The sequence below is a fragment of the Anomaloglossus baeobatrachus genome, chromosome 7, assembly GCF_048569485.1.
Source record: "Anomaloglossus baeobatrachus isolate aAnoBae1 chromosome 7, aAnoBae1.hap1, whole genome shotgun sequence".
NCBI classification, from domain to species: Eukaryota; Metazoa; Chordata; class Amphibia; order Anura; family Aromobatidae; genus Anomaloglossus; species Anomaloglossus baeobatrachus.
In genome coordinates this window covers 107,151,035-107,176,412 of record NC_134359.1, presented here as the reverse complement: position 1 = coordinate 107,176,412, position 25,378 = coordinate 107,151,035, and the positions used below count along the sequence as shown (strand labels likewise).

Below are 25,378 nucleotides of genomic sequence, written 5' to 3'. Positions count from 1 at the left end.
CTGCAATGTCTTCCACACAATACCAAGACGTGTGTTCAAATGCTTTAATTAACTGGGTGATTTCCGTCTGTGTGAAGCTTTGCTCAATAAATGTTCTCCACTTTTTGAAGAATCTTTTAGTGGACTTCTCCTTATGTTTCTCCGAATCCAGTTTGTCGTACATCATTATTGTTTTTAGGGTATCAACTATTTCTGTATTTCTCGGTGTCTGTCTTATCAGCCAATTCCTAAGTAGGCATTTCTTAACTACAAGCAATACTACGTGTATTACACCTGGAATGTGAGCACTTGCTCTGTCAGTTTCTGTAGGGCCTTCTATACAGTGAAACAAACAGGCCTGAGGGGTGACGGGTATAACTACTTTCCAAATCCTCAATATGTACGCCACCACTTCCTCCCATACCCCCCTCACTCGTGGGCATTCCCATATGCAGTGAAACAGTTTTGCTTTATGGAGTCCACATTTAGGGCAATGGTCCAAGAAATGTACTGGTGAGCTGCTATGATGAATGTTTTTTTTTAACGCAAAAACGGATCCAGTGCAATTGCGTTTTCATTTCAATGCATTTGCAATGGACTCGCGTTAACATGCGTTCACATGCGTTTGCGTGCATTATAGTGAGGATCCAGCGACTTACAGTTTTTTAACTTTTTTCCAAAACGCTACTTGTAGCGTTTTTGAGCTGCGTCCAAATACTGCAAATTGCTGGATCCTGACTAAACAGCACGCAAACGCATGTGAACTCTGGCATGCTGATAGACAGGATCCTGTTTGCTCTACTGAGCATGCCCAGAAACCAGCCTGGCGTGATCAGTCCCTCTCTCCCCTCCCTCTCCCCCCCCGAGAGCTGCAGACACTCGTAACCAAGATAAATATTGGGTAACCAAGGAAAGTGCTTCTCTTAGTTACCCGATGTTTACGTTGGTTACGTGTGCAGGGAGCCCGGCTCCTAGCAGCTGCAGACGCTCGTAACAAAGATAAATATCGGGTATCCAAGCAAGTTACCCGATGTTTACCTTGGTTACGAGCCGGCTCCCAGTCTATCAAGTTCAGTTCCACTGACTCCCGATCACATGACTCCAATGCCCGCCCATAAACTTAAAGTGACAGGATCCTGCAAAATAACACCTGCGTTTGCATGCGTTTTTTTGCTGTAAAAGCAGGATCCTCTTTTACAGCAAAAAACGTTCATGACGCATGTTAAAAAAACGTAGTGTGAAAGCAGCCTTAAGCATATAAATGAAGTGGATATGCAGCAATTTGAAGGGGCTGACTGTATGCCTGTAACATGGCTGAATATCCTATATAGTGTGTAATCATGTAAAAGAGCGGTAGCTGATGGCCAATATGAGCTGAGGATATATTGGATAAGAAATAGATCTTAATGATAGATGGCTCATATATAAAGGAAAATAGAGGGCAACAATGAGGAAGAATCTTGATAAGAGATTAAATAATTACCTGTAGAGATGTGTGGTCACGGTGAGTGGGAGGGAGGATCCCCCAACGATCGTTTCGCTAAGGCGCTTTTTCCAGGGGCAGTAAGAACATACCCACCCAGGGGCCACTAGTGGTACCCCGGTGTCTCACTCTTATTTGTTATGGCCCCTGTTGCATTGTGTTCTCTGAGACTTACGGTCTGATCTTAGGAGGAGATAATGACTGTAACAAGTTGCTTAAAGGGGTTTTCCACTTTAAGGAAAGTGAACCCCAAAATCTCTAAAATAACAGCAGGATGTTGTCCTCTCCGCTGACGCTCAAGGCTCAGTGTTTGGCTGCAGCGGTGACATTATCGTGCATCGTAGCTGTAAACAATCACTGAGTTCAGTGGCTTTTGCCATCTACCTTGGCACATGCGCCGAGCTGAGTGATTGGCTACAGCCGGCCGGTACTATCCAATCAAGCTACAGAATGCTGATAAACATAATTCAGGATTCACAGCAATATATGAAATAATATGCAAAAGTGACATGGCTAACCTCATGTCTTACTCATTTCTCAGCACTAAAGAGGATCAGCAGAAATCCATATTTATGAAGTCTGAAATTGGAGGCTACAGACTGAAGGACAGTGTTCAGTTCCATCTGTACATCAGCACATCGCCTTGTGGAGATGCCCGTATTTTCTCACCACATGAAGCCGGACAGGAAGGTACTAAAATCATCATTGACTTAAACTGTGTCACCACACTCGCGTTGTACACTAGCAGGTTGTCTACCTTCCATTTCACATAGACTAGTTACCAACGTAGTGTTGTTAAATGCCGCACATGGACAAATTATGTCATAGCTGTGGTGTTCTGACCCAGGTATGTTGTAATGGCATGTCCGGTGGACAGCACGGGCGTCATGCTTCCTGTGCCCATCCCATTACCAGGGGTGACCGCAGTATGCAGGATTTATACTCCGATTTCTATTGTGGTGTTTTAAATCCGTCCAGCATTATATTGTGTAATATACAGACGACATCTAAGAGTATGTGCACATGATCAGTGTTTGCATCTTTTTAGATGCAGTGTGTTTTTGCTGCGTTGTACAGTAAAGGCTCAATGGATGGGATTTATAGAAATCCCATGACCACTGTACTGTTTTTCTCCAGTGTAAACTGACATGTGGCGCAGCATGTCAATTTATGCTGCAGAGATGCAAGTGTTGTCAGTGGGGAGAGCACAGCAAAAATCTGCGGCACCCCAAACCCTGATCTTGGGCACGGACTGCTGCTTTCTCCCGCGGACAACACTCACGTCTCCGCAGGAGGGCTGCCCCTGCATCTAGTATGCATGGTCTACGGATCGTATGCAAATACCTTTAGGCATTTAGGGTCAGGTCTGCTAAAACGTTTACCTGCAGCCATGGCCTGTTATATTGTTGGCAGGCCATCACATGCAGCCACTTATGTTGTGTAGTGCAAAGTATCCCTCAGGAGTATACAAGCTGTATAAATATAGTAGCCTCATGGCTGCTAGTGGGACAGAAGAATAAAATTAAAATCCATTATATAATAAAAACTAAAATAGCAGCCTAGCCCATCCCCAAAAAGTATATTAATATGTTTTTTAATTATAAGGACTCAGTTATTTTATTTCTAGAATTAGGAAATCTTACACAGGATACTCTTGTGTAACTCCTATGTTTTTACTCATGTCAAGGCGTCTCCTTTTCCCCTGAAAAATAAGACCTACCCCAAATAGTAGGATTTTAGGGGCTTTTTTTTAGTGTGCCTAAAATATAAGCCCTACTCCAAAAATAAGCCCTGATTGCGGTTCCATAAGTAAGTGTCCAAGCAGCTAAAAAAGTTAACAGATACAGCAGGATTCTATATCAAAGAAAGCAGACACTCCCTCCCCTCCCTTAAAAAAGAAAGCACTCTCCACACCCCAAACAATTGCAATTGGCAAGTGCAAATGGTGGATGGGCTCTCACACAGAGATCTGCTCTGCTGGCAGGTGCCTCGCCAATCCAGCTGCATTGCACTGCAGCTCTCTCAAACAGATCGAGTACCAGTGTCACTCCTTTCCAGTGATACTGCTTCAAGTCACCAGGGGGAGCCAATCACTGTAGATCAAAGGGGACTTGAGAGCGACACAGATTTGGTAAGTGAATGGGCTCTCACATATAACTCTAATTGTTTGTGGTCTGGTAAGTGCGATTTTTTTTTTTTTTTTTTTTTTTTTTTTTTTTTTTTTAAGGGGTGTCTGCTTTCTATTAGGGGTTAAACTTAGCAGTACATGGAGAATAATAAATTTAATTTTATACCTTTTGTAAATATGGTATGTACACACTAGGACTGGTTCTGCACCATGAGAATAGCAGATCAGATAAAATAATGTGCATCTGACCCAGTAATAGGATTAAAACAAAATGTTGATGTTCAAGAATATGATGATATGATTAAATTTGAAAAATGTTGATTTTTTTTTTTTTTTGCTCAAGAATAAATGTAGATTGTTGTTCATGGGAAAATATGAGACATTCCCTGAAATTGTGCCCTAGTGAGTCTTTTGGAGCAAAGAATAATATCAGGCCCTGTCTTATTTTCGGGAAAACACAGGAGATTGTAAACTATTTTTCTTATTTGGAAATACACCAGGGATCCCCCGAGAGGGCGTAGCTGACTGTAACCACTTATTAAATAATGTACGAGCTCGTGTAAAGTAGTTACTGCATCTTTTTAAGTTCCCTGAAATGTGGAGATGTCTGATAAATAAATGGTTTGTGGGAATTGAGTAAAACTAGTTGATGTAAATTCTTAGATGTGGATCTGTGATTCCAGTGATATATGGCCATTATATCCATCTGTCTATTGCTGAATGGAAATGTTTTCTAAATCACCTTCATCTATCGTCCCAAGTATTACTGAGCCAACCCAGTACATTACTAAGCCCATTTGGGTTTCTATAGTAATTGTGCGCTTTGTAATATTGATACATTACTTCTGTCACAAGATGTAAGGTTTTGTATCATACATTATAATTATTTATCTTTTTTTTTTTTTTTTTTTTTATGTACCGTTGCAGATCAGGGTGATCGCCATCCTAACAGAAAGGCGCGAGGACAGCTGCGTACCAAGATCGAGTCTGGAGAAGGGACTATTCCTGTGCGCACAAGCAGTACTATTCAGACATGGGATGGTGTTTTGCAAGGAGAGAGGTTGCTCACCATGTCCTGCAGCGATAAGATTGCAAGGCGAGTCTGAGAAATAATGCAATGAAAGCCTCCACCTGGCCTATTCTGCACGCACTTGTACTAAAGGCTCCCTACTTCTGTCAGGAGAATTTTAATGGACTCAACCTTGTTAATTATGCTTGTATTAAGGAGATTATAAAATAAAATGCCTGATGAAACACAGATTGGTACTTCTTAATGTAGTGCATGCATTAAGAAGGCTTTGCCAAGATTAATCTGTTTATGCGTCTATCATTTAGTTTATATTTTCCGGAATACTTAGGGCAGGTTTTTCTCTGAGGCCTAGGCCACACGGCATGAAAATTGGACAGAGTGCAATTCGATAAAACATCGCATTCCACTCGGACCAATATTGCTTTATGTCCCAGCACCCATGAGCGATTATTTTCTCTGCCCCAATCGGACCGAGAAAACAATTGCAGCATGCTGCGATTGTAATGTGAGACTCTTTCTCTCACACCCATTCAAGTGTATGGGGCGAGAGAAAGATCGCACTGCACTCGCATACACCGGTGTAACGCGAGTGCAGTGCAAGAATGGCAATAGCCGGCTACGGAGGAGAGAGGGAGAGAAATCCCTCCCTCCCCTCCGCAGCGCTGACCCGCCCCTCCTGAGAGCCGGCCCGCCCCTCCTCAGTGCTGGTCCACCCCCCTGCAGCTGAGGTCCGATCGCATGATCGGACCTCAGTCGCAGGGACGCTCGCTTGACATTCGGCTCTGCTGTGCTGCCAGCGTGAGCCGAGTGTCATGTGAGGATCGCACTAGTGCCTCATGTGGCCCCGGCCTTAGCGGTATAGAATATGTTTAATTCTTCTATGGCTTTTTAGGGGAGATTGTGCTGCCTACCTGTATATCTACTATACAGAATTTACTGACCTCTAAGGGAAAAAAAATAAAGACCAGACAAAGTTTTATGACTTGAGAATTGTTGTTTGATTGCATGTTCTGTGCTGTCAAAAATAATGCAATTAGTGGATAACCAGAAGTGGAACCAGCTTCACTATTGTAGCTTCGTTTACAAATAGATGCACAATTTTTTGCATTTATGACAAGCTTCATTATTAAATGATTTGTCCATTACTGTTTATATTGATTACCTACCCATGGGATCATTGTCCAATATCAGACCTATGGGGGGGGGTCCGACATATTCACCAATGCGCTGTTATCCTCTGACAGAGGTCAGATATAAACCATATGCACAGAGGAAAATGACAGCTCCGTACACTGGTGGCTGCTGCTAGATACTGTAGATCTACAGCCTCTGAGCTATGACCAGAGCTGCGGTTTTCCCTTGTTGACAGTGTACATCTAATCACCACCAGATGTGACGGCAGCTGATCGGTGAGGATGCTGGCCTGAAATAATATAATATTGATCTATCTTAAAGATAGGTCACAAAAATAAAAGCTGCTGGAGCAGCGGGAATAGAAGATGAAGCAGCAGCAGGGTGGAGTATAAGACTGGGGACTTAAACTTAGGCTGCTTTCACACATCAGTTTTATTTGCATCAGGCACAATCCGGCTCAAAAACCTATGCAACGGATGCGTCGAAAAAAACTGATCCGTGGCATAAGTTTTTCCATGTGGACCGTCCGTTTTTGGACGGATGCGGCTTGATACTGAGCATGTGCAGTTTAAAAAACCGCATCCGGCGGCCGGATGCGTTTTTTGCCGCAGGTCATCGCATCCGGCGTCCATAGGCTTGCATTGTAAATCGTCTCGATGCGGTTTTTTCGCCGCACAAAAAAACGTGCCAAGCAATGTTCCATCTGGCCACCACATAGGCTAAATATGCCGCATCCGGAAAAAAACGGACGCAACGCAAGGCCATGCGGCACAATACGGCGCTAATGCAAGTCTATGCGGAAAAAACGCAACTGGCGGCAAAAAAAGACTGTTGCGTTTTTTCTGCAAAGCGCCGTATTGTGTTGCTCAGCAAAAAACGGATGTGTGAAAGCAGCCTTAAAGCACTACCCCAGCGGTGCAGTAAAAAAACACTGGCGTAATACTTTACTTTAAGCTAACAGCTTTTGAAAGAAAGTTTTATGCATGCAACCCCTTCTAAAGCCTGCTCTAGTTTCGTGCATATAATGCCTGGAAGAAGTTTTCATACCCTGTGAACTTTTCCACATGTAACACTCACAAACTTGAATGTATTTTATTGGGATTTTATGAGCTATACCAACACAAAGTAGCAAGTATTTAAATGTATTGGATATTATACATTGTTTTCTAAATTATATAATTTCAAAATTGTGACGTGCATTTGTATTCAGCCCCCTTGAGTCAATACTTTGTAGGATCACCTTTCGCTGCAATTACGGCTACAAGTCTTTTGGGGTGTGTCTAAACAAGCCGAATACAAATGCATAATACATAAGGATAAGGCTGCACATCAAAGTTAGATAATAGTATAATGCTATAAGCATATCGAAAAATATGGAAGCATACAATGAAAAATGCCACTTGCTAACTTGAAAGTGTGAATAATGAATTGCATACCTGCCATGAATATTAGGAAAAAGGAGATATTTAGCAATCACATTGATCAGTGTAACTGAGCCCCAAAACCTCGTCAAGGTATATCTCTATATTGGGGTCCCTAGCTCTATGACCCTAACTGTGTGTCATCGCATTGCAATTAAAAACTGCTGTGTGTGGAGAGGGGTAACCAAGGACTTGCTTATATAGGAGATGGAAAAAAACATTGCCGAAAACAAGCTGAATACAAATGCATGTCACAATTTTCAGATTTATAATTTTTAAATCTTTAAAAAACCATGTATTATTTCTTTAACACTTCACAAATACTTGCTACTTTTGTGCTGGTATATCAAAAATCCCTATAAAATACATTTTTAGGTGTAACATAAATGAGTAAAAGTTTACAGGGTATGAATACTTTTTCAAGGTATTGGTGGTATTACCTTTTAATCAGTGAGTTAATTGTTCTCTCTGCTAACTTCTTGTACAGGTGGAACGTTGCGGGAATCCAGGGATCTCTCTTCAGTCTCTTTGTGGAACCAATCTATTTCTCCAGTATTATTTTGGGCAGCCTCTATCATGGTGACCATCTCTCCAGGGCTGTGTACCAGAGAATATCTGATATAGAAGATTTGCCCCCACTATACTCACTAAACAAACCTTTACTGAGTGGTAGGTTATTTTTACAGTATTATATTAAGCCTAATATTCTGTAAAATGTTGTCTTGTGTTCCTTCAAAATAGAGCTAAAGGACACAACACTGTATAATAGGTCTTTCTTGCCTGTAAATCTTCTCATTTATGGACCATATACTTTTTTGGTTGGGCAAAATAGAAATAAGGAATTCTTAGGATTTGGTTTTACAACTAATACGGGCTTGTATGGGAGATCTCTTTTTCTGCATGTCCTTTTAGATCAAGAAGGGAGGATAAGACCGTGGAACAATAGAGGAGAAATAATATCTAAAGTAAAAGCTAATTCCCAACCAGGCACGTACATAACTTTTAACAGCCACAGTACGGGCTGCCGATCGACGTGGGGAATGACCTGCTCTCTGCCAGCACAGGTTAAATCCTGCTGTCAGAGATTGACATTGGGATTGAACTGGTTAACAGCACTGGGTGGCTCTCTGATCCATCCGCAGCTGTCAGAGGCACAGGTCAGCTGATCAGATCAGCTGTTATGTGTCGGGAAAGTGCAGGCTCAGCTTGAAAAGGCAAACATGACGATAAACCATATTTATTTTCTCTGTAAGGAGTCTGGCTGTGTCTGGCAGCCAGCTCATCGTGCCACAGCTGCACAATCTAATACGAGCTGCTTACTGTATACAATGATGTTTTAGAACATCAATACAGAGTAAAGTATGGCCCGCCTGGAAGATTATAGTCTATGGGTGGCCTAGAAGTAGTTAATGTTTCTCCTTTCCCTTGTTTCATTTGGTAATCTAAAAAAAAACCAACTTGATATCAAAAAGGTCCTGCCTGCCACACTGTTAGTCTGCAGCAGGCTATGCCACACAAATGTGAATGTTAATATCCACGAGTTTTTACTAACTTAAATTTTAGTGTTTTAATCTACACTGATTATTCTCCCATAAATGTACCTGTATTTTCCACCAGCCTCATAGAAAACATGTCAACTAGTGTTCACCTCATATCTTGACCTTTCTGTTGTGCATTTTTTGCTTCCTCATCACTGTAGCCATTCTAAAACTGACTTTTTCTTTTTTTTTTTTTTTTTTTTTTTTATTAATATGTGCAAGGTATTAGTAATGCTGAAGCACGCCAGCCAGGCAAGGCTCCTAGTTTCAGCGTTAACTGGACAATAGGTGATGCCAGCCTTGAAATCATTAATGCTACAACAGGCAAGGATGAAATGGGTCGGGCATCGCGGCTTTGTAAGCATGCGCTCTTCAGTCGGTGGATGCGTATTCATGCAAAGGTGAGTTTTAAAGTGTTTAGCAATGTAATGAATGCATATAGTACTGCTACACACATGGCGAGATAGATTATATATATATATAGATACATAGATAGATAGAGATATATCTCTATCTATATATGTAGATTTTATATAATATATAAAATATGCGTACACACACACATTAATGCATACATACACACACACACATATACACACACACACACACACACTTGGTACGGAAAGTGTTCAGACCCCTTTTAAATTTTTCACTTTGTTTCATTGCAGCCATTTGGTAAATTCAAAAAGTTCATTCTTTTCTCATTAATATACGTACACTCTGCACCCCGTCTTGACTGAAATAAACAAATGTAGAAATTTTTGCATATTTTTTAAACAAGAAAAACTGAAATATCACATGGTCCGAAGTATTTAGACCCTTTGTTCAGACACTTATATATAAGTCACATGCTATCCATTTCCTTGTGATCCTGCTTGAGATGATTCTACTCCTTCATTGGAGTCAAACTGTGCTTAATTAAACTGATAGAACTTGATTTGGAAAGGCACACACCTGTCGATATAAGACCTCACACCTCACAGTGTATGTCAGACCAAAGGAGAATCATGAGGTCAAAGGAACTGCCCAAGGAGCTCAGACAGAATTGTGGCAAGGCACAGATCTGGCCAAGGTTACAAAAGAATTTCTGCAATACTCAAGATTTCTAAGAGCACAGTGGTCTCCATAATCCTTAAATGGAAGAAGTGTGGGACCAGCAGAACTCTTCCTAGACATGGCCGTCCACCCAAACTGAGCAATCGTGGGAGAAGAGCCTTGGTGAATGAGGTAAATAAGAACCCCAAGATCACTGTGGCTGAGCTCCAGAGATGCAGTAGGGAGATGGGAGAAAGTTCCACAAAATCAACTATGACAGAAGCCTCTCCTCAGTGCAAGACATATGAAAGCCCGCATAATTTGAAAAAAAAAACACATGAAGGTCTCCCAGACTATGAGAAATAAGATTCTCTGGTCTGATGAGACGAAGATAGAACTTTTTGATGATAATTCTAAGCGGTATGTGTGGAGAAAACCAAGCACTGCTCATCACCTGCCCAATACAATCCCAACAGTGAAACATGGTGGTGGCAGCATCATGCTATGGGGCTGTTTTTTAGCTGCAGGGACAGGGCAACTGGTTGCAATTGAAGAAAGATGAATGCAGCCAAATACATAGATATCCTGGAAGAAAACCTTTTCCAGAGTGCTCTGGACCTCAGACTTGGCCAAAGGTTCACCTTCCAGCAAGACAATGACCCTAAGCACACAGCTAAAATAACAAAGGAGTGGCTTCAGAACAACTGTGACCATTCTTGACTGACCCAGCCAGAGCCCTGACCTAAACCCAATTGAGCATCTCTGGAGAGACCTGAAAATGGCTGTCCACCAACGTTCACTATCCAACCTGACGGATCTGGAGTGGATCTGCTAGGAACAGTGGCGGAGGATCCCCAAATCCAGGAGTGAACAACTTGTTGCATCATTCCCAAGAAGGCTCATGGCTGTACTAGCTCAAAAAAGGGTGCTTCTACTCAATACTGAATACTTATGACCATGTGATATTTCAGTTTTTCTTTTTAAAAAAAAGTTTGCAAACCTTTTTGGGGTTTTTGTCTGTCAAAATGGGGTGCAGTGTGTACATTAATGAGAAAAAAATGAACTTTTTTGAATTTACCAAATGGCTGCAATGAAACAGAGTAAAAAATTTAAAGGGGTCTGAATACTTTCCGTACCCACTGTATATGCATGAGGGGCTGCTGTTAAGTCTTTGGCTTTACCTAGAAAGAAATGATAGGATGATTAAATTTTACATTTATTCCACATACTTTCCACTGATGTCATCACACTTCTTACATCGGTATTCTAAGTTCTGTAAGCCTAGCAAAAAGAAGGATTTCGATTGTGCCTCAAACCAGGCATCTGTAGCAGGCATGGCATCTGAATTGGTGTGAAATTTGGTACCCTTAAGGTGTTTCTTCAGGTTTGGAAACACATGATAGTCTGAGGGAGCTAGATCTGGTGAATAAGCTGGGGTGGTCAACCAGCTGGAAGCCCAGCTCTGCCAGTTTTGCCATGGTTACTTGTGCAATGTGAGCAGAGGCGTTGTCTTGCAGGAACAAGATTCCTTTGGACAGCTTGTCATGCCTTTTGGCCTTCAGAGCTGCCTTCTATTGGTCCAAAAGTTCAATGTAATACCTTGCTTTGATGGTGGAATCCTTTTGAAGGTAGTCCACTAGCAGCACCCCCTCCTTATCCTAGAACACAGATGCCACAATCTTAGTGGCTGATTTTTTGCACCCTGAACTTGTTTGGACGATAAGAACCGCTGTGCCTCCACTCTTTTGACTGCTCCTTGTTTTCAGGGTCATACAAATATATCCAGGTTTCATCCATAGGGACCAGTCGATCCAGGAAGTTATCAGTCTGGAAACGCTGACAAATGGACTGAGACGTTTTCACTCGCATGCTTCTCTGATGTGTTGTCAAACACTTCGGGACCCACTTTGCAGATCGCTTCCTCATGTCCAAATGATCATGGATAATGACACAAACATGTTCAAAGGTAATCCCCATGATGTCTGCTATTGCTTTAGCTGAAATGCATCGATTCTCCAGTATGAGGTTGCGCACAGCATCGGCGATCTCCGGAACAACAACCACTCTGGATCGTCCAGGACGTTCCTAATCATTGGTGCTGAAGTGGCCTGTTTTTTAAATTTGACAACCCAGTTCTTAACTGTGGAATATGAAGGACATTGATCCCCCAATGTCTGCGACATATCACCATCAATATCCTTCGTGGACTCTCCTTGAAGAAATAAGAATTTTATCCTTCCTCTGCTCTCAGTTGCTGTGAATATCGCATTAGACTCTGCCATTTTATTTTCCCGCGTGCGTACAACACTGTTGCCATAAGCAACAAACACAAAATTTTGAAAACATATATTAGACACACAAGGCTTTCATGTGATGTTATATTCATTACCATAGAAACAAAAAAAGATCAAGCCAAAGACTTATCAGCAGCCTCTCGTGTGCGTGTGTGTGTGTGTATGTATATGTGTGTGTGTGTATATATATATGTATATATATATATATATATATATATATATATATATATATATATATATGTACGTATATGTATGTATGTGTGTGTGTGTATATATATATATATATATATATATATATATATATATATATATATATATATATATATATATATTATACACGTTTGATATCTTAATCTGATGTATTTTTAGATTTTTCACAATGAGCTGTCATGTATGTATGAACAGCTTTATGTCTGGTCTTTGAGACATGTACCCTTGATTTCTACCAGTTTTCCCACATGTAGTCACTAGAAGCTGCAGAAGGTTCTTGTGTACTCTCTCCAGTTTCTCCCCTTTCCCCCTCCCTATACTTCTAGAGGCAGCAGGTGTAATTTGTTCTCTGTGAAGACAGATCTGTAGACAGATTTTGAGCAGTTTTTGAAAGTGAATGATCAGGGAGGGAGAGAAAAGGACATAAGTGGGGAAAAGTGGCATGTTCTCTAATAGTTATTACATGGATTTTTGTATCCATCTCTACTATTTATTCATAGGAAAAAAAAGTTATTTTTCTTTTTTATTATTATTTATAATCCCTTTTTGTGTTTTTATTTTGCAGCTTTATTCCAACTTGAGATGTAAAATTGGGAAACCTAATCTATACTATGATACCAAGCAGTCAGCCCTGGAATACCAAGCCGCAAAGGAGTGCGTCTTTAAAGCCTTTCAAAAGGCAGGACTTGGAGCCTGGGTTAAAAAACCTATAGAGCAAGACCAATTTCCCATAACGGCTTAAAGTCATGAACCCATGTTAGCTTAGTCTTTCCTTGTCAGGCAGGAGTATATGGACACTGTAACCTGGTTATGATTTCTCAGTTCTGACGTGCCAATCATCCTCATCTGCCTTTTTTATCTCCCTATCTTTAAACCTGTAATTTTGAAATCATCCATTGTTTTATAGGATCTGGAAAAATACTAATTTTATTTATTCCGTAGTGACCAAAGGCAGTCTATTTTTTGTAAGCACCTGCCTCAGTTTTTATTTTAAGTCTAGTGTATTCTTATCTGTAGCTGGATCTCTCACCTCTGTAAATTGTAGATACTTATGACAGCACCAGTGTGCTATACAATGGGCAGCTGATCTGAACTTGGAAAGTGAATCTTATTTCACTGCAGATATGTTATTGTTCATGGTTTTACACTGTATTACTTCTTGGCGTATTTCATGAGCTTTGTTTTGTGAAATCGAGCCTGTTCTTGACTAATGTAACAAGCAATATGTCCGCTTCGGATTGGCAATTGTTCATTTTTACCATTCCTTGCTAACATGTTGTCAATTGAAAAATCTAAAATTGCCACCCTTTGTGCTCTAGTACAAGGGTTCACAACCAGCTGCTACACATTTGTGTTATTGGTATCCGTGTGGCTAAGATTTTATTACGCAGTTTCTGTTCTGTATTTGTGTCTCATTTACCCATGTTGTGAATTCAGAATTTTAATGTTGGTAACTGGATTGAAATACATTTGTATTTTTCTTGATCTTTAGGATGTAATTGTGAACCACAACTCAAGAAGTAAATGGTTTGCTGAAAATGCAGTACATTCATAAAACATTTTTTTCTCTCTCTGCTAAGAACTTCACATTTAGTAACCGATTCTAAATCTGTTCCTATATGACCTATAGACGTCACAGGAGATGATCATATGAGAATGTAACCTTCTGATTTATGAGCAATGTCATTATACCGAGATGCTAAATGACACCAGGACTAGTTTTTGATTTCTCTATAATAGCTAGAATTTATTAAACCTTTTATTTTTCCAGTGAAAATCAGCTGCTGCTTCAGCCAAATAGGGCAGTGAGACTGCTAGTGTATGCCGACCATACGGGATGTAATCCTAGTACATACAACCTACAGGACAATCTGTGACTTTGTATATGTCTCTGCAGCGTCATCAACCTTCATCACCTGGAATCTGTTCTTGGTCACATACACACAATGGTATCACAACTTCATATAACCCCCTGAGACTATATAGTGTCACTTAGAGGAGGAGACCTTTCACAAGATCATATAGGCTGTGCGCAGAAACGTAATATAAAGTAGCATCATCTCACCTCTTACAACATGGTGATACGTTTGCAATTTATCCGTCGAGTCCTGAGATAGAGATGAAGAGAGAGAGAGAATTTATATTATTTGTGTATATAAAATCTTATACATTATATCACAAATGAGTACAACCCTCACATTTTTGTGAATATTTTATTATATCTTTCATGGGACAACGCTAAAGATAGGACATTTCGATAAAATGTTAAGTAGTCAGTATAAATTTTGTGCCCTCTAAATAACTCAACATATAGACATTAATGTCCAAGCCGCTGGCAACAAAAGTGAGTACAACCCTAAGTGAAAATTGCTAAATTGTGCCCAATTAGCCATTTTCACTCCGCTGTGTCATGTGACTCATTAGTGTTAGAATTTGGCGTTATCGCTTACACACATTCTCAAACTGGTCACTGGAAGCTCAACATGGCTACTATAGCAAATAATTCTCTGAGGATCTGAAAAAAAAGAATTGTTGTTCAACATAAAGATAGCCTAGGCTATAAGAAGTTTGCTAACACCCTGAAACGGAGCTGCGGCACAGTGGCCAAGACAACAGTGGTTTAACAAGACAGGTTCCACTCAGAACAGGCCTCGCCATGGTCGACCAAAGACGTTGAGTACACATGTTCAGCATCATATCCAGAGGTTATCTTTTTAAATTAGACATATGAGTGCTGCCAGCATTGCTGCAGAGGTTAAAGGGGTAAAGAGGACCGCCTATAAGTGCTCACTGTCGTCTCCGAAGGAAGCTTCTTTTAAAGTTGTTACACAAGAAAGTCCACCAAGTTTGCTGAAGACAAGCAGACTAAAAACATGGATTATTGAAACCATGTACTGTGGTCTGATGAGACCACGATAAACGTATTTGGTTTAGATGGTGTCAAGCTTGTGTGGTGGCAACAAGGTGCGGACTACAAGGACAAGTGTGTGTCTTGCCTACAGTCAAGCATAGTGGTGGGGAGTGTCATTGTTTGGGCTGCACAAGTGCTGCCGGCTGTAGGGAGCTACAGTTCATTGAGGCAAGCTTGAATACCAACATGTACTGTGACATACTGAAACAGGGCATGGTCCCCTCCCTTTCTATTCAAGCATAACGACCTCAAACACTCCCCCAAGACTGCCATTGCTGAAGGTAAAACTGCTTGACTGGCCAAGCATGTCTCCAGACCTAAACTCTATTGAGCATCTGTGGGGCCTCCTTAAACGAAAGTTGGAGGAGCGCAAGGTGTCTAACATCCACCAGCTCCGTGATGTCCTAGAGGATGGAAGAGAATTCCAGTGGCTCCTGTGAAGCTCTAGTGAACTCCATGCCCGAGATATAAGGCAGGGCTTGAAAAAAACGGTGGCCACACAAAATATTGACACTTTGGGCACAATTTGGCCCATGTCACTTAGGGGTGTACTCTCTTTTGGTGCCAGCGGTTTAGACAGTAATGGCTGTGTTCTAAGTTATTTAGCGTGCATATCAAATATACACTGTTATACAAGCTGTACACTGACCACTTTGCATTGTATCAAGTGTCATATCTTCAGTGTTGTCCCATGACAAGTTATATTAAAATATTTACAAAACTCTGAGGGATGTACTCAATTTTGTAATATACTGTAGATATTTATATATATATATATATTCTATATATATTCACATCAATTTCTGTCTTTCTCCACCAGTTATGTATTTGTCACTTACCTATTACCCACAATGCCATTTTTGCTGAGGAAGGCATCCAGCCCTTTTTTAAAAGCTGTTATAGTGTCTATCATTTCAGGTCATTTCACCGTCTGACTGCTCTAACCCGAAAGAACCCTTTCCTATTTAGCTGCTGGAATCGCTTTTCTTCCACCTGCAGTGAATGCCCCCTGGTCCTTTGTATTGTCTTTGGAAAGAATAAGTCTGGTGCCAATCCTTTTTTGTATTGACCACACATGTATACATATGAGATCTGAGATGGTTTTTTTTTCTAAGCTAAACAAGCTCAACTTATCATCACAGGAGCTACCTTCCATCCCATGTAATTATCTATTTGCTGCCTTTGAACTGACTGTAACTTCCAAATATAATTTTTAAAATGTGGAGCTCAAAACGCGATTTCATATTCTAGATACGGCCTTACAATAGACTTATACAGGGGCCAACAATATGTTGGGATCACGGGATTTTTTTTTTTTTTTTTTTAAAAACAGCCCAAAATCTTGATTGCTTTTGCAGCTGCTCCTTGACATTGAGTGCTGCTGCTCAGTTGGTACTAGAATACCGAAGTCTTCCTGCTCTGTAGTCCCAAGTTGACTTCCATTTTATCAATATGTAGCAATAGGATTACTCCATCCTAGGTGCATTACTCTACATTTATCAACATTAAACCTCAATAGCCAAGTGTCTCCCCATTCAGACACCTTTATCTAGATCATTTTGTAATATTGTACTGTTAAGGTCAGTTTTTAATGTCCTACATAGTTTGGTGTCGTCATCTAAGCATACATATATACATACTTACGTGTGTGTGTGTGTGTGTGTGTGTGTGTATATAAATATATATATATGTATGTATATATATATGTATGTGTATATATATATAATATATACATTGTATGTATATATGGATATGTATATAATTTGTGTATATATAATTTAGTACACCTATGCCACAATCCATATATGGGGGGCTGTATTTCATGAATAATACCAATCACAACACCACCAAGAAAATACAGACCCATCAACCACAATTTTTATTGAATTGTATATGCTAATGTAAAAATGTATAGAATGAGAGACTAGAACAACTGAGCATAATAAAAACTGGGAGGCACCTGATGTAATGCTCCTAAAGATGATAATGCTACACAGTGTAGACCACATTAAATATAAACAGAAGGAAATACAATTATTATATACATAGAGTACGCACTAGGTAGTTAACATGAGGAAAAATAAGACACAAGTGTGTCTAAGTAAAAGTCTACAGCATGAGTCTGAAGGACCTAATACCTACATAATACGAATGATATCAAACTCCATACATGAGGCAGAGTCCATCTGCGCCCGACGCTCGTTTCGCATTTGAAATGCTTTGTCCTGGTTTCGTTCATGATATTCTTATGTTTTTCTTTTGGAGACTTGTCAGCAGACAGAGTGCAATGTTCTTTTTTTTAACTTTATAAAAGTAGGGAACATAGAAATTGTAACTTAACTTAGCACTTTTATAAAACTGTGAAGGAGGGAGTGTCACTTAGTGAGAATCTCTAGGACCAGCCCTCCTCATGAATTTTTCCCCCTAACCTTGATAAGTACTAACCGTCTCACTGCCCTATTAGTTTTGGCTGATGTTGCCTTTCACTGAACGACTGGCATGACCTAGCTGATTAGTGCAATGTAGCAAGTAATTAGACCTCACACTTCCCCTTTTGATAAAAAGCCGGCTCCGGTAACCTCTAATTGCTGAAAGACCTGAATTTGGCTATTCATTTTTATGCACCACATCCATTTCCTGCTAGATAAAGTGCTGGACCAGGCTGTTCCCGCCAGAGCGGCTTACAGTGCTGTATGGAGTGGGGCTCTCCTCTGATGAGAAAATATCCTTGTCCATAACGCTTCTTTCCTCTGATGATGTTTTAACAAAATACCTTAATTTATTGTGATTCAATGTTGTTAAAGGTGAAATAAGAAGATATCTGGTTAAGAAGCAATAATTTTCTAAGCAGACACATTTTCCTGGTTTTCAAGAATATATTAATATTTGCGTTTGGAAGCCTTGCTGAGTAAGAGATAAAGGTCCTGATCGGGAAAGCAAAAATCCTTTCTCTCAACTGATATAACATCACTTTGCTGCACCCTGAAGAAAATGTCTAGATCTAGAATTTTAGATCTGTGCGTCATTTGAGAACAAGGACTGCACTGCAATTGATCCCCATTAACTGGCTTTCAAAGACTATCTTAAAATTTAGCAGACTGTTGTCTGGGCACAGGATAGCTGGAAATCGGTGAATAAGCTTCTTGCTTTAACCAGGACAATAGAACTCAAGTTCCCTTCTTTTTTAAGGTTGGACATTAGACAACGTGGAGCTAAACATTGGGTCGTGTGCACACGGGGTGTAATTTCTTCCTGAATGCGAGGCATATAGGCTGCAAATCTTGCACGTATAGCAGGCAGATTTTGTTGCAGATGTCACACCTGACTATTGAAGTTGGTGAAATCTGCAGACAGAATAGACATGCTGTGAATTGAGAAGTCTTTAGCTCATGTAAAAATTGGTAAAACAAAACACAAAAACTGGCGGAGCATTGATATAAATCTTACCTAGTTTATCACTATTCCACACTCGCATGGAAAATATAACAGATATTTCTCCCAATCTGCATGTACCCTAAAAGCTAGTTCAGTTTAGTGAACACTACACTGAGGTTGGTGAAATGCTTATGGGTCCCAATTTGTAGTTATGAAGTGTCCATTAATTAGTAGTCTAGCGGCCATGTGAGCAAGTGCATCTGCAGCTATCTGCACATAAACAAGTACACAGCAAGTTTTGGATTTGGGAAAGAATCATTGGTGGACAGAAAAGAGCCCCTGTACATGAACAATATAGGAGCCTTTTGCAGCCCAAGAGCTCATCAAAGCACAATTCCACTTGCTCTGGAGGTAGAAAGGGGCCCCCTTACCGCTTGGGTCCCTGTGCGATTACACCAATGATATGTCCGCCCCTGGAAAGAATGCTTCCAAAACAGAGACACGTGGTGGGTTTGTGGAGACTGGACAGTGCAGCTGTAGAGGAGCAATATATTGTATAAAACTACCTTGCCCTGTGATACCCAACAGGTACATGAGAGCAGCTGCACCTTTACAGTATACTAGTTCTGCTGGTCTAGTGACTACCCCACTGTAGTCAATTTATCATGTACCAGTAGGTGAATGCAGTTATTCTGCTGCTCATGAAGGTCATACAACAGTCCATATTCTGCGTCATGTTTTATGGAAAAATAAACCAGGTTTTTCAGCACTGATGGTTGTGTTTCAGCAATAGAAGTCTTAGAGCGATTAGTAACTATTCGTGTTTGGATTATTTGTAACAAATCCCAAAATAGTATTCATCACGAATAACGAACCTAATGCAAGTCATTGGGGAACCCGTGCATTTTTCGTGTTGTGAAGAATGCTGGAATAGTACTCTGTATTTGGTAAGCATTATCCGAACATGAATAGTTACTATTTGCCCATCACTAGTAACCACACAATCCATGAAATCTGTGACCGATTCCTCTCCAGACCTGTTTTACACCTGGGCACTTCACAGTGCAATCCTGTCATTTTCAGATTGCAGCGGTCTTAAGTATTATTTGCAGCCCCCTTCATCTTCCACCTTTCATGCAGTTCAGTCTATGCTGTTTGTTTAGGATGTTCTCCAGTCTGTGTGCTCATCTATTGCACTTTGTCTTTGGAACATACATGATAAATATAGAGGGTTGTATGCAATAAAGCAGGGATTGTGTGTGTATATAAAATAATATATCTCCACTTTAGTTGTCTGTCATTATTTTATCTGGATGTCTTTATTTCTGGGGAATAATGTCTCTACTAAATGTCATGTTATTTTAAAGACTATTGTAAATGGTAAGACTTCGCATAGATATAACTATGAATAGAGGCCATTGTAAGAAATTTTGTAATAAATATTAAGGTGATCATAAGTCATTGAAATTTGATTTGTCCATGGAGAAAATAGTCCTGGCCTGTCTAAAGATGTCATGTTGTATTTGTCAGTGACCGATATCGTAAGATGAGCCTCTTTTGTTCGGACTCGCCATCGTGGAGATGCTTGATTAGTTTTAGAACTGGGAAATTTAGAGATCACTTCAACCTCATGGGTTCTTTTGTCAAGGTCTTCAAGCAGTTCCAGAACCATTCTGGGCAGTGTGGCCAATACTGACAGACCACTGCCTTTAGTGAATACTATTGCCATGAAGCGTTGTACTTTATCTACCACAATATTTAGTTAGGTGTTGTGTTCACACCCATATGAATGCCCGGCTACAAGTTATTTACCACATCTCCGTGACAAGTGCCTCCTGGTCACTTGTCTTACTCCTATAGTTGATCCCAGCTCCATCTCTTCCAGAGGTAAGTGATCTGGCCACTCTACCTTCTTCCATTCCTCCATGGTCCACATCTGATGCTCAAATACCAAGTGTAGTTGCTTTTGCTTATGGGCAGGAGTCAGCATTGGCAGAAAATGAGGATTCAGCTGAACTTTATTGTATGTCTTATTTATAATATAGTTGCATGTATGTAGCCTAACATTGAATATATTCGTGTTACAGTTTGTAAGAAAAGAGGGATTTATGTTTCATGCATAGTCAGATACAGAAATATGTGGACAGTGACAGACGTTTTTCCATTTTAGCTTTTAACCAAAACATAATTACGATAGTTTATATAATCAATTGGGGCTTAAAGTGCAGACTCTCAGCTTTAATTTGAGAATATTTGCATCCTAATTGAAGTAAAGGTTTAGGAATTACAGCTATTTTAATATGTAGCTGCTTTTTCAAGGGACTAAAAGTAATTGGACAATTATCTCAAAAGCTCTTAATTGGGCTGCATGGGCTTATTCCTTCATTATGCCATCATCAATTAAGCAGGTAAAAGGTCTGGAGCTGATTCCAGGTGTGGCATTTACATTTAGAAGCTGTTGCTGAGAACCCACAAGCATTTAGATGTTGTTGCTGTGAAGCCACAACTTGTGGTCAAAAGGGCTCGCCCTGGAAGAGAAACTGACCATTAGGCTGAAAAAAAAATGCATCACAGAGATGGCAGATGTGTTAGCAGTGATGAAATAAACAGTCTGGTTCATTCTGCAAAAAAAAAAAAAAAAAAAAAAAAAAAAAGCGCACTGGTGAGCTTGGGAACTTAAAAAGGCCTAAAGTGTTTGCAGAAGAATAAGTTTATGGATGATCGCAGAATACCTTCCATGGTGAAGAAAAACACCATCACAAAATCCACCCAAAGTGAATAAAACTCTCCAGGAATTAGCTGTTTCACTATCTTAAATATCATAAAGAGAGGATTTAATGAGAGCAAATACAGAAGGTTCACCACAAGGTGCAAAACATTGATCATGCATAAAAAAAAAAGAAAAGCCAGATTAGACTCTTGGGTTTTTTTTTTTTTGTTTTTTTTTTATAAATAAAACTTAAAAGAAGCCACCCAATTCTGGAAAAGCATTCTTGGGACAAGAGAATTGAAGATCAACCTATACCAGAATGATGGGAAGGAGAAAGTATGGGAATGGCTTGGAACGGCTCATGATCCAAAGCAAAGCACATCCTCTGTAACACATGGTGGAGGTAATGTGATGGCATGGGGATTCATGGCTTTCAATGACCTCTGGGTCACTAGTGTTTATTTATGATGTGACTGAAGGCAGAAGCATCTGGATGAATTCTGAAGTGTACAGGGTGATGCTTTCTGCTCAGATGCAACCAAATGTAGCAATGTTGATTGGATGGCGCTTTACAATACAGATGGTCAATGACCCAAAACATGCTGTGTAAGCAATCCAGGAGTTTTTTAAGGCAAAGAATTGGAATATTTTGCAATGGTCAAGTCAATCACCAGATATCAACCCTATCCAGCTGCATTTCACAAGCTTATGACAAATGCTTAAGGTAGAAAGGCCAACAACCAACTAAAGTCAGCTGCAGTAAAGGCCTGGCAAAGCATCACAAAGGCGGAAACTCAGAGTTTGGTGACGTCCATGGCTTCCAGACTTCAGGCAGTTATTTCCTTGACAAGGATTCTCTGCAAAGTATTAAAACATTTTATTTGTGTTATTTTGTCCAATTATGTTTGAGCCTCTGAAATAAGGAGATTTTGTAGAAAAATGGTTGCAATTCCTAAATGTTTCACAGGATATTTTGATTTAATCTCTTAAATTAAACTTGAAAGTCTTCACTTCAATTGCATCTCAGCTGTTTCATTTTAAATCATAAATAATGGCCTGCAGAGCTGAAATCACGAAGATTCGGTCACTGTCCCAATATTTCTGGGCCTAACTGTTGAATATATTCTATAAAATACTAGACAATGCTCTTCTCTTCTGTGGAAACTTACATATTACTGTACATCACATCTTAGAGAGGATCCCAGCCTTTCCATGCTCTTTTGGTGTGGAAACAAGATATTTGGGTTTCTGCAGAGATAGATATCTTTGTAATTTAATTGCAACGTACTCTCTTTGAAAAGCAATTTTCATATTTTGCATCAGAATCCTTTCTAACACACTCCTTAAATTAGCCCAAATCTGTATAAGAATAACTTTCCTATACGTCAGTATTAGATCTTTAAAACTATTTTACATTTCTATAGATTGCAATTATTCTAGGATTTTTTTTCTTTTTTTGAATAAAATTGATCACATTACATAAATAGCTGTCAGATTCCCATGAGGGCAAGCAAAGAGTAAAAACATCTACATAGGCCATATACAGAGACACACAATATAAACTTGCACTTCTATTGGGATTTTTTCGTAAATTATTGAGCAGGATTAAAACCGCCTAAAGAATGCCTGGGTCACTTTTAGCCTCTTAACAGCTTTCAAAGCTTGAAGTCCTTAAAATATGTTGAAAAAGATAAAAAATGCATAGCAAGTCATTTAAAATGGCAGCTCATATCTTAGAGAATGTGGCACCATATGTTTGTTTCCCCATCTGAGAGCAGCATGATGTAAAGACAGAGACTTGGATTCCAATGCTGTATCATTTTCTGGCCTGCTTGCTCGGTTTTGGTAAAATCACCATTTTTATCTGCTGCAGATCTACCAGTTTTCTAAATGGTAAGATTTGTATAACCCTGCCCACACCACTGATTGGTAACTTTCTGTGTGCACTGTGCATAGGTAGAAAGCTGCCAATCAGTGGTGATGGGAGTAGGGTTATATAGAGCTCATAAATATTGAGAAACATGGCAGGCGATTTACGAGTCCTCTAGTGTTCTGCTGCTAAAATAACAGTTTTATCAAAACTACAGCAATCGGCTCAGTAAGTGACACATTGCTGGAATCAGGGTCTCTACATTATGCTTTGTCTATATTATAGTAGGTGACAAAAAACTGCTGACAGACTCCCTTTAAAAAAATTTTTTAGCATTTGTTAAGCACTTTTTTAATTTGGAAGCTGCCTTAAAAAGACACCGTGTGCTCATACGATTTAAAGATTTTCCATCCATAAATTGGCTAACCTAATTAATTGGCTGTCGTTAGAGAATAAAATCAATTGTTCTCTCTCTCTTCTAAAGTGCCAGGTATCCACTACTTTTCCCTGTGATTGGCTGCAGTGGTCAACAATGTTGTATTCCATTACTTTAGCAGCATATAAGCAATCACTGGGCTCAGCAGGAGGACTAGGTAAATTAACATGAAAAGCGAAATGAAAAGGACTATGTAGATATGTCAGTGTTTTTTGTTTTTTTTTAAATGCTTTTTGTTCCAAACTGAGCTATGACAATGTAACCTAAATGATGACAGATGAGAAACCTCATTCACGATCTTCATGCATTGCAATTAAAATATAACCTAAGAAAACGTAAGTAGCTAATAAGGATGGGTACGAATTGGATACTTGGGTTGTTTCAAACATTTGGTAAACTTGATTACAAAAGGTCATCAATATCACTATTATGGTAGCTGTCAGTGACAGCAGCTGCAGAATGTAAGTAGTGAACTCTGATTCATCTAGGTCAGGGGTCCCAAACCTGTGGCTCGTGGGCCCGTGATTTGTGGCAGCTAGGTGCATAAGCACCAGGTCTGCAAAAAGCTATAAAGAGCGGGTCTTCAGATGGTGACATTTGTGAGTAGCCCCACACAGAAGTGCAGATCTAAATGGCAGTAGGAACCCCTTGAATCTTGATATACTGCCTCAGTGTGGTGAAGTCTGTTGAAAAGCTTTGTCTGTCATTATACCAGTAATGGGGGCTCTGGGTGTCGGTGAGGGGCGTAAGCTACATGTGGCTCGTGACCCTCTGAACTGGATGTGGTTTGCTACCCTCTCTCAGAGCAGAATATGGCTTTCAAGATCAGAAAGATTGGCAACCACTGATCTAGATGAAACTACAGGCACTTGGCCACTTTTACCAGTGATGGCCATGCATAAAATGATCACTTTTAAATATATTGTAAAGTAAGCATATACAATTTTACCTAATTCAGACATCTATATAATACTCCTGTTCAATAGTCTGTATTTTAGATGTATTACCCAGACCCCAAAATTTCACAGAAGCTTCAATACAGGAAGGTAAAAGTACAATACGCCTGTCTGACTTGATCTATAGCGACTGTTCATTACAAACAAAAGAGCGTGCTTTGTTGGGCAATATTTGATACAACAGATAAAAACTATGTAGAGAATGTGCTCACCTGGTAAAGTTCTAAAGGCATAACCGTCAAAAAAAAACTTGTGGAGGATAGGTGATGGGCAGTTGTTACCAAATTTCCTTTTTCTACATACCTGCTGGGATTCAGTAGAAGACTGCCAAGTAGGCAAAAAAGCATAAAAAAAATTAAGGATATTGGTTGTCTTGTAGCCTTGGCGCCAGGCAAGAAGCAGTAGTTCTTTCCATACGTCTATCCGTGAATAAGGTGTGCTTCAAAATGTTTCATCAATGGACCATCCTCATCATCAGGTTTAAACAACACCAAAGTATAAAACCACACGCACAGATGCTTATTTGCACAGATACTGAACGAAAATATAAACGGAACACTTTTTTTGCTCCCATTTTTCATGAGCTGAACTGAAAGATCTAAGACTTTTACTATGTGCACGAAAGGCCTTTTTCTCTAATATTGTTCACAAATTTGTCTAAATCTGTGTTAGTAAAATTATTTTACTATCGTGTTTTGGCTCAATATCCTGTTGGAGGACCCATGACCTGGGTTTCAGACTGAGCTTTCTGACACTGGGCAGCACATTTCACTCCAAAATGCTTTGATAGTTATGAGATTTCACTGTACATTGCAAAGACTCAAGAGAGCCTGTCCCAGATGAAGCAAATGAGCCCAATAAAAACAGA

The 25,378-nt window shown here is 39.8% G+C and overlaps 1 protein-coding gene across 3 annotated transcripts in view; it reads left to right on the top strand.

Annotated features, from left to right (window-relative positions):
- ADARB1 (adenosine deaminase RNA specific B1) overlaps positions 1 to 13,792 on the top strand; it is a 156,717-nt gene extending 142,925 nt beyond the window's left edge. For all 3 annotated transcript variants that reach the window (XM_075317572.1, XM_075317571.1, XM_075317573.1), the window contains 5 exons: positions 2,004 to 2,152; positions 4,518 to 4,686; positions 7,663 to 7,844; positions 8,936 to 9,114; positions 12,818 to 13,792. In XM_075317572.1, the coding sequence (XP_075173687.1) occupies positions 2,004 to 2,152; positions 4,518 to 4,686; positions 7,663 to 7,844; positions 8,936 to 9,114; positions 12,818 to 12,994 (856 nt within the window). In that variant the 3' untranslated portion in view covers positions 12,995 to 13,792. The remainder of the gene's footprint in view (positions 1 to 2,003; positions 2,153 to 4,517; positions 4,687 to 7,662; positions 7,845 to 8,935; positions 9,115 to 12,817) is intronic.
- Positions 13,793 to 25,378: the final 11,586 nt, after the last annotated feature.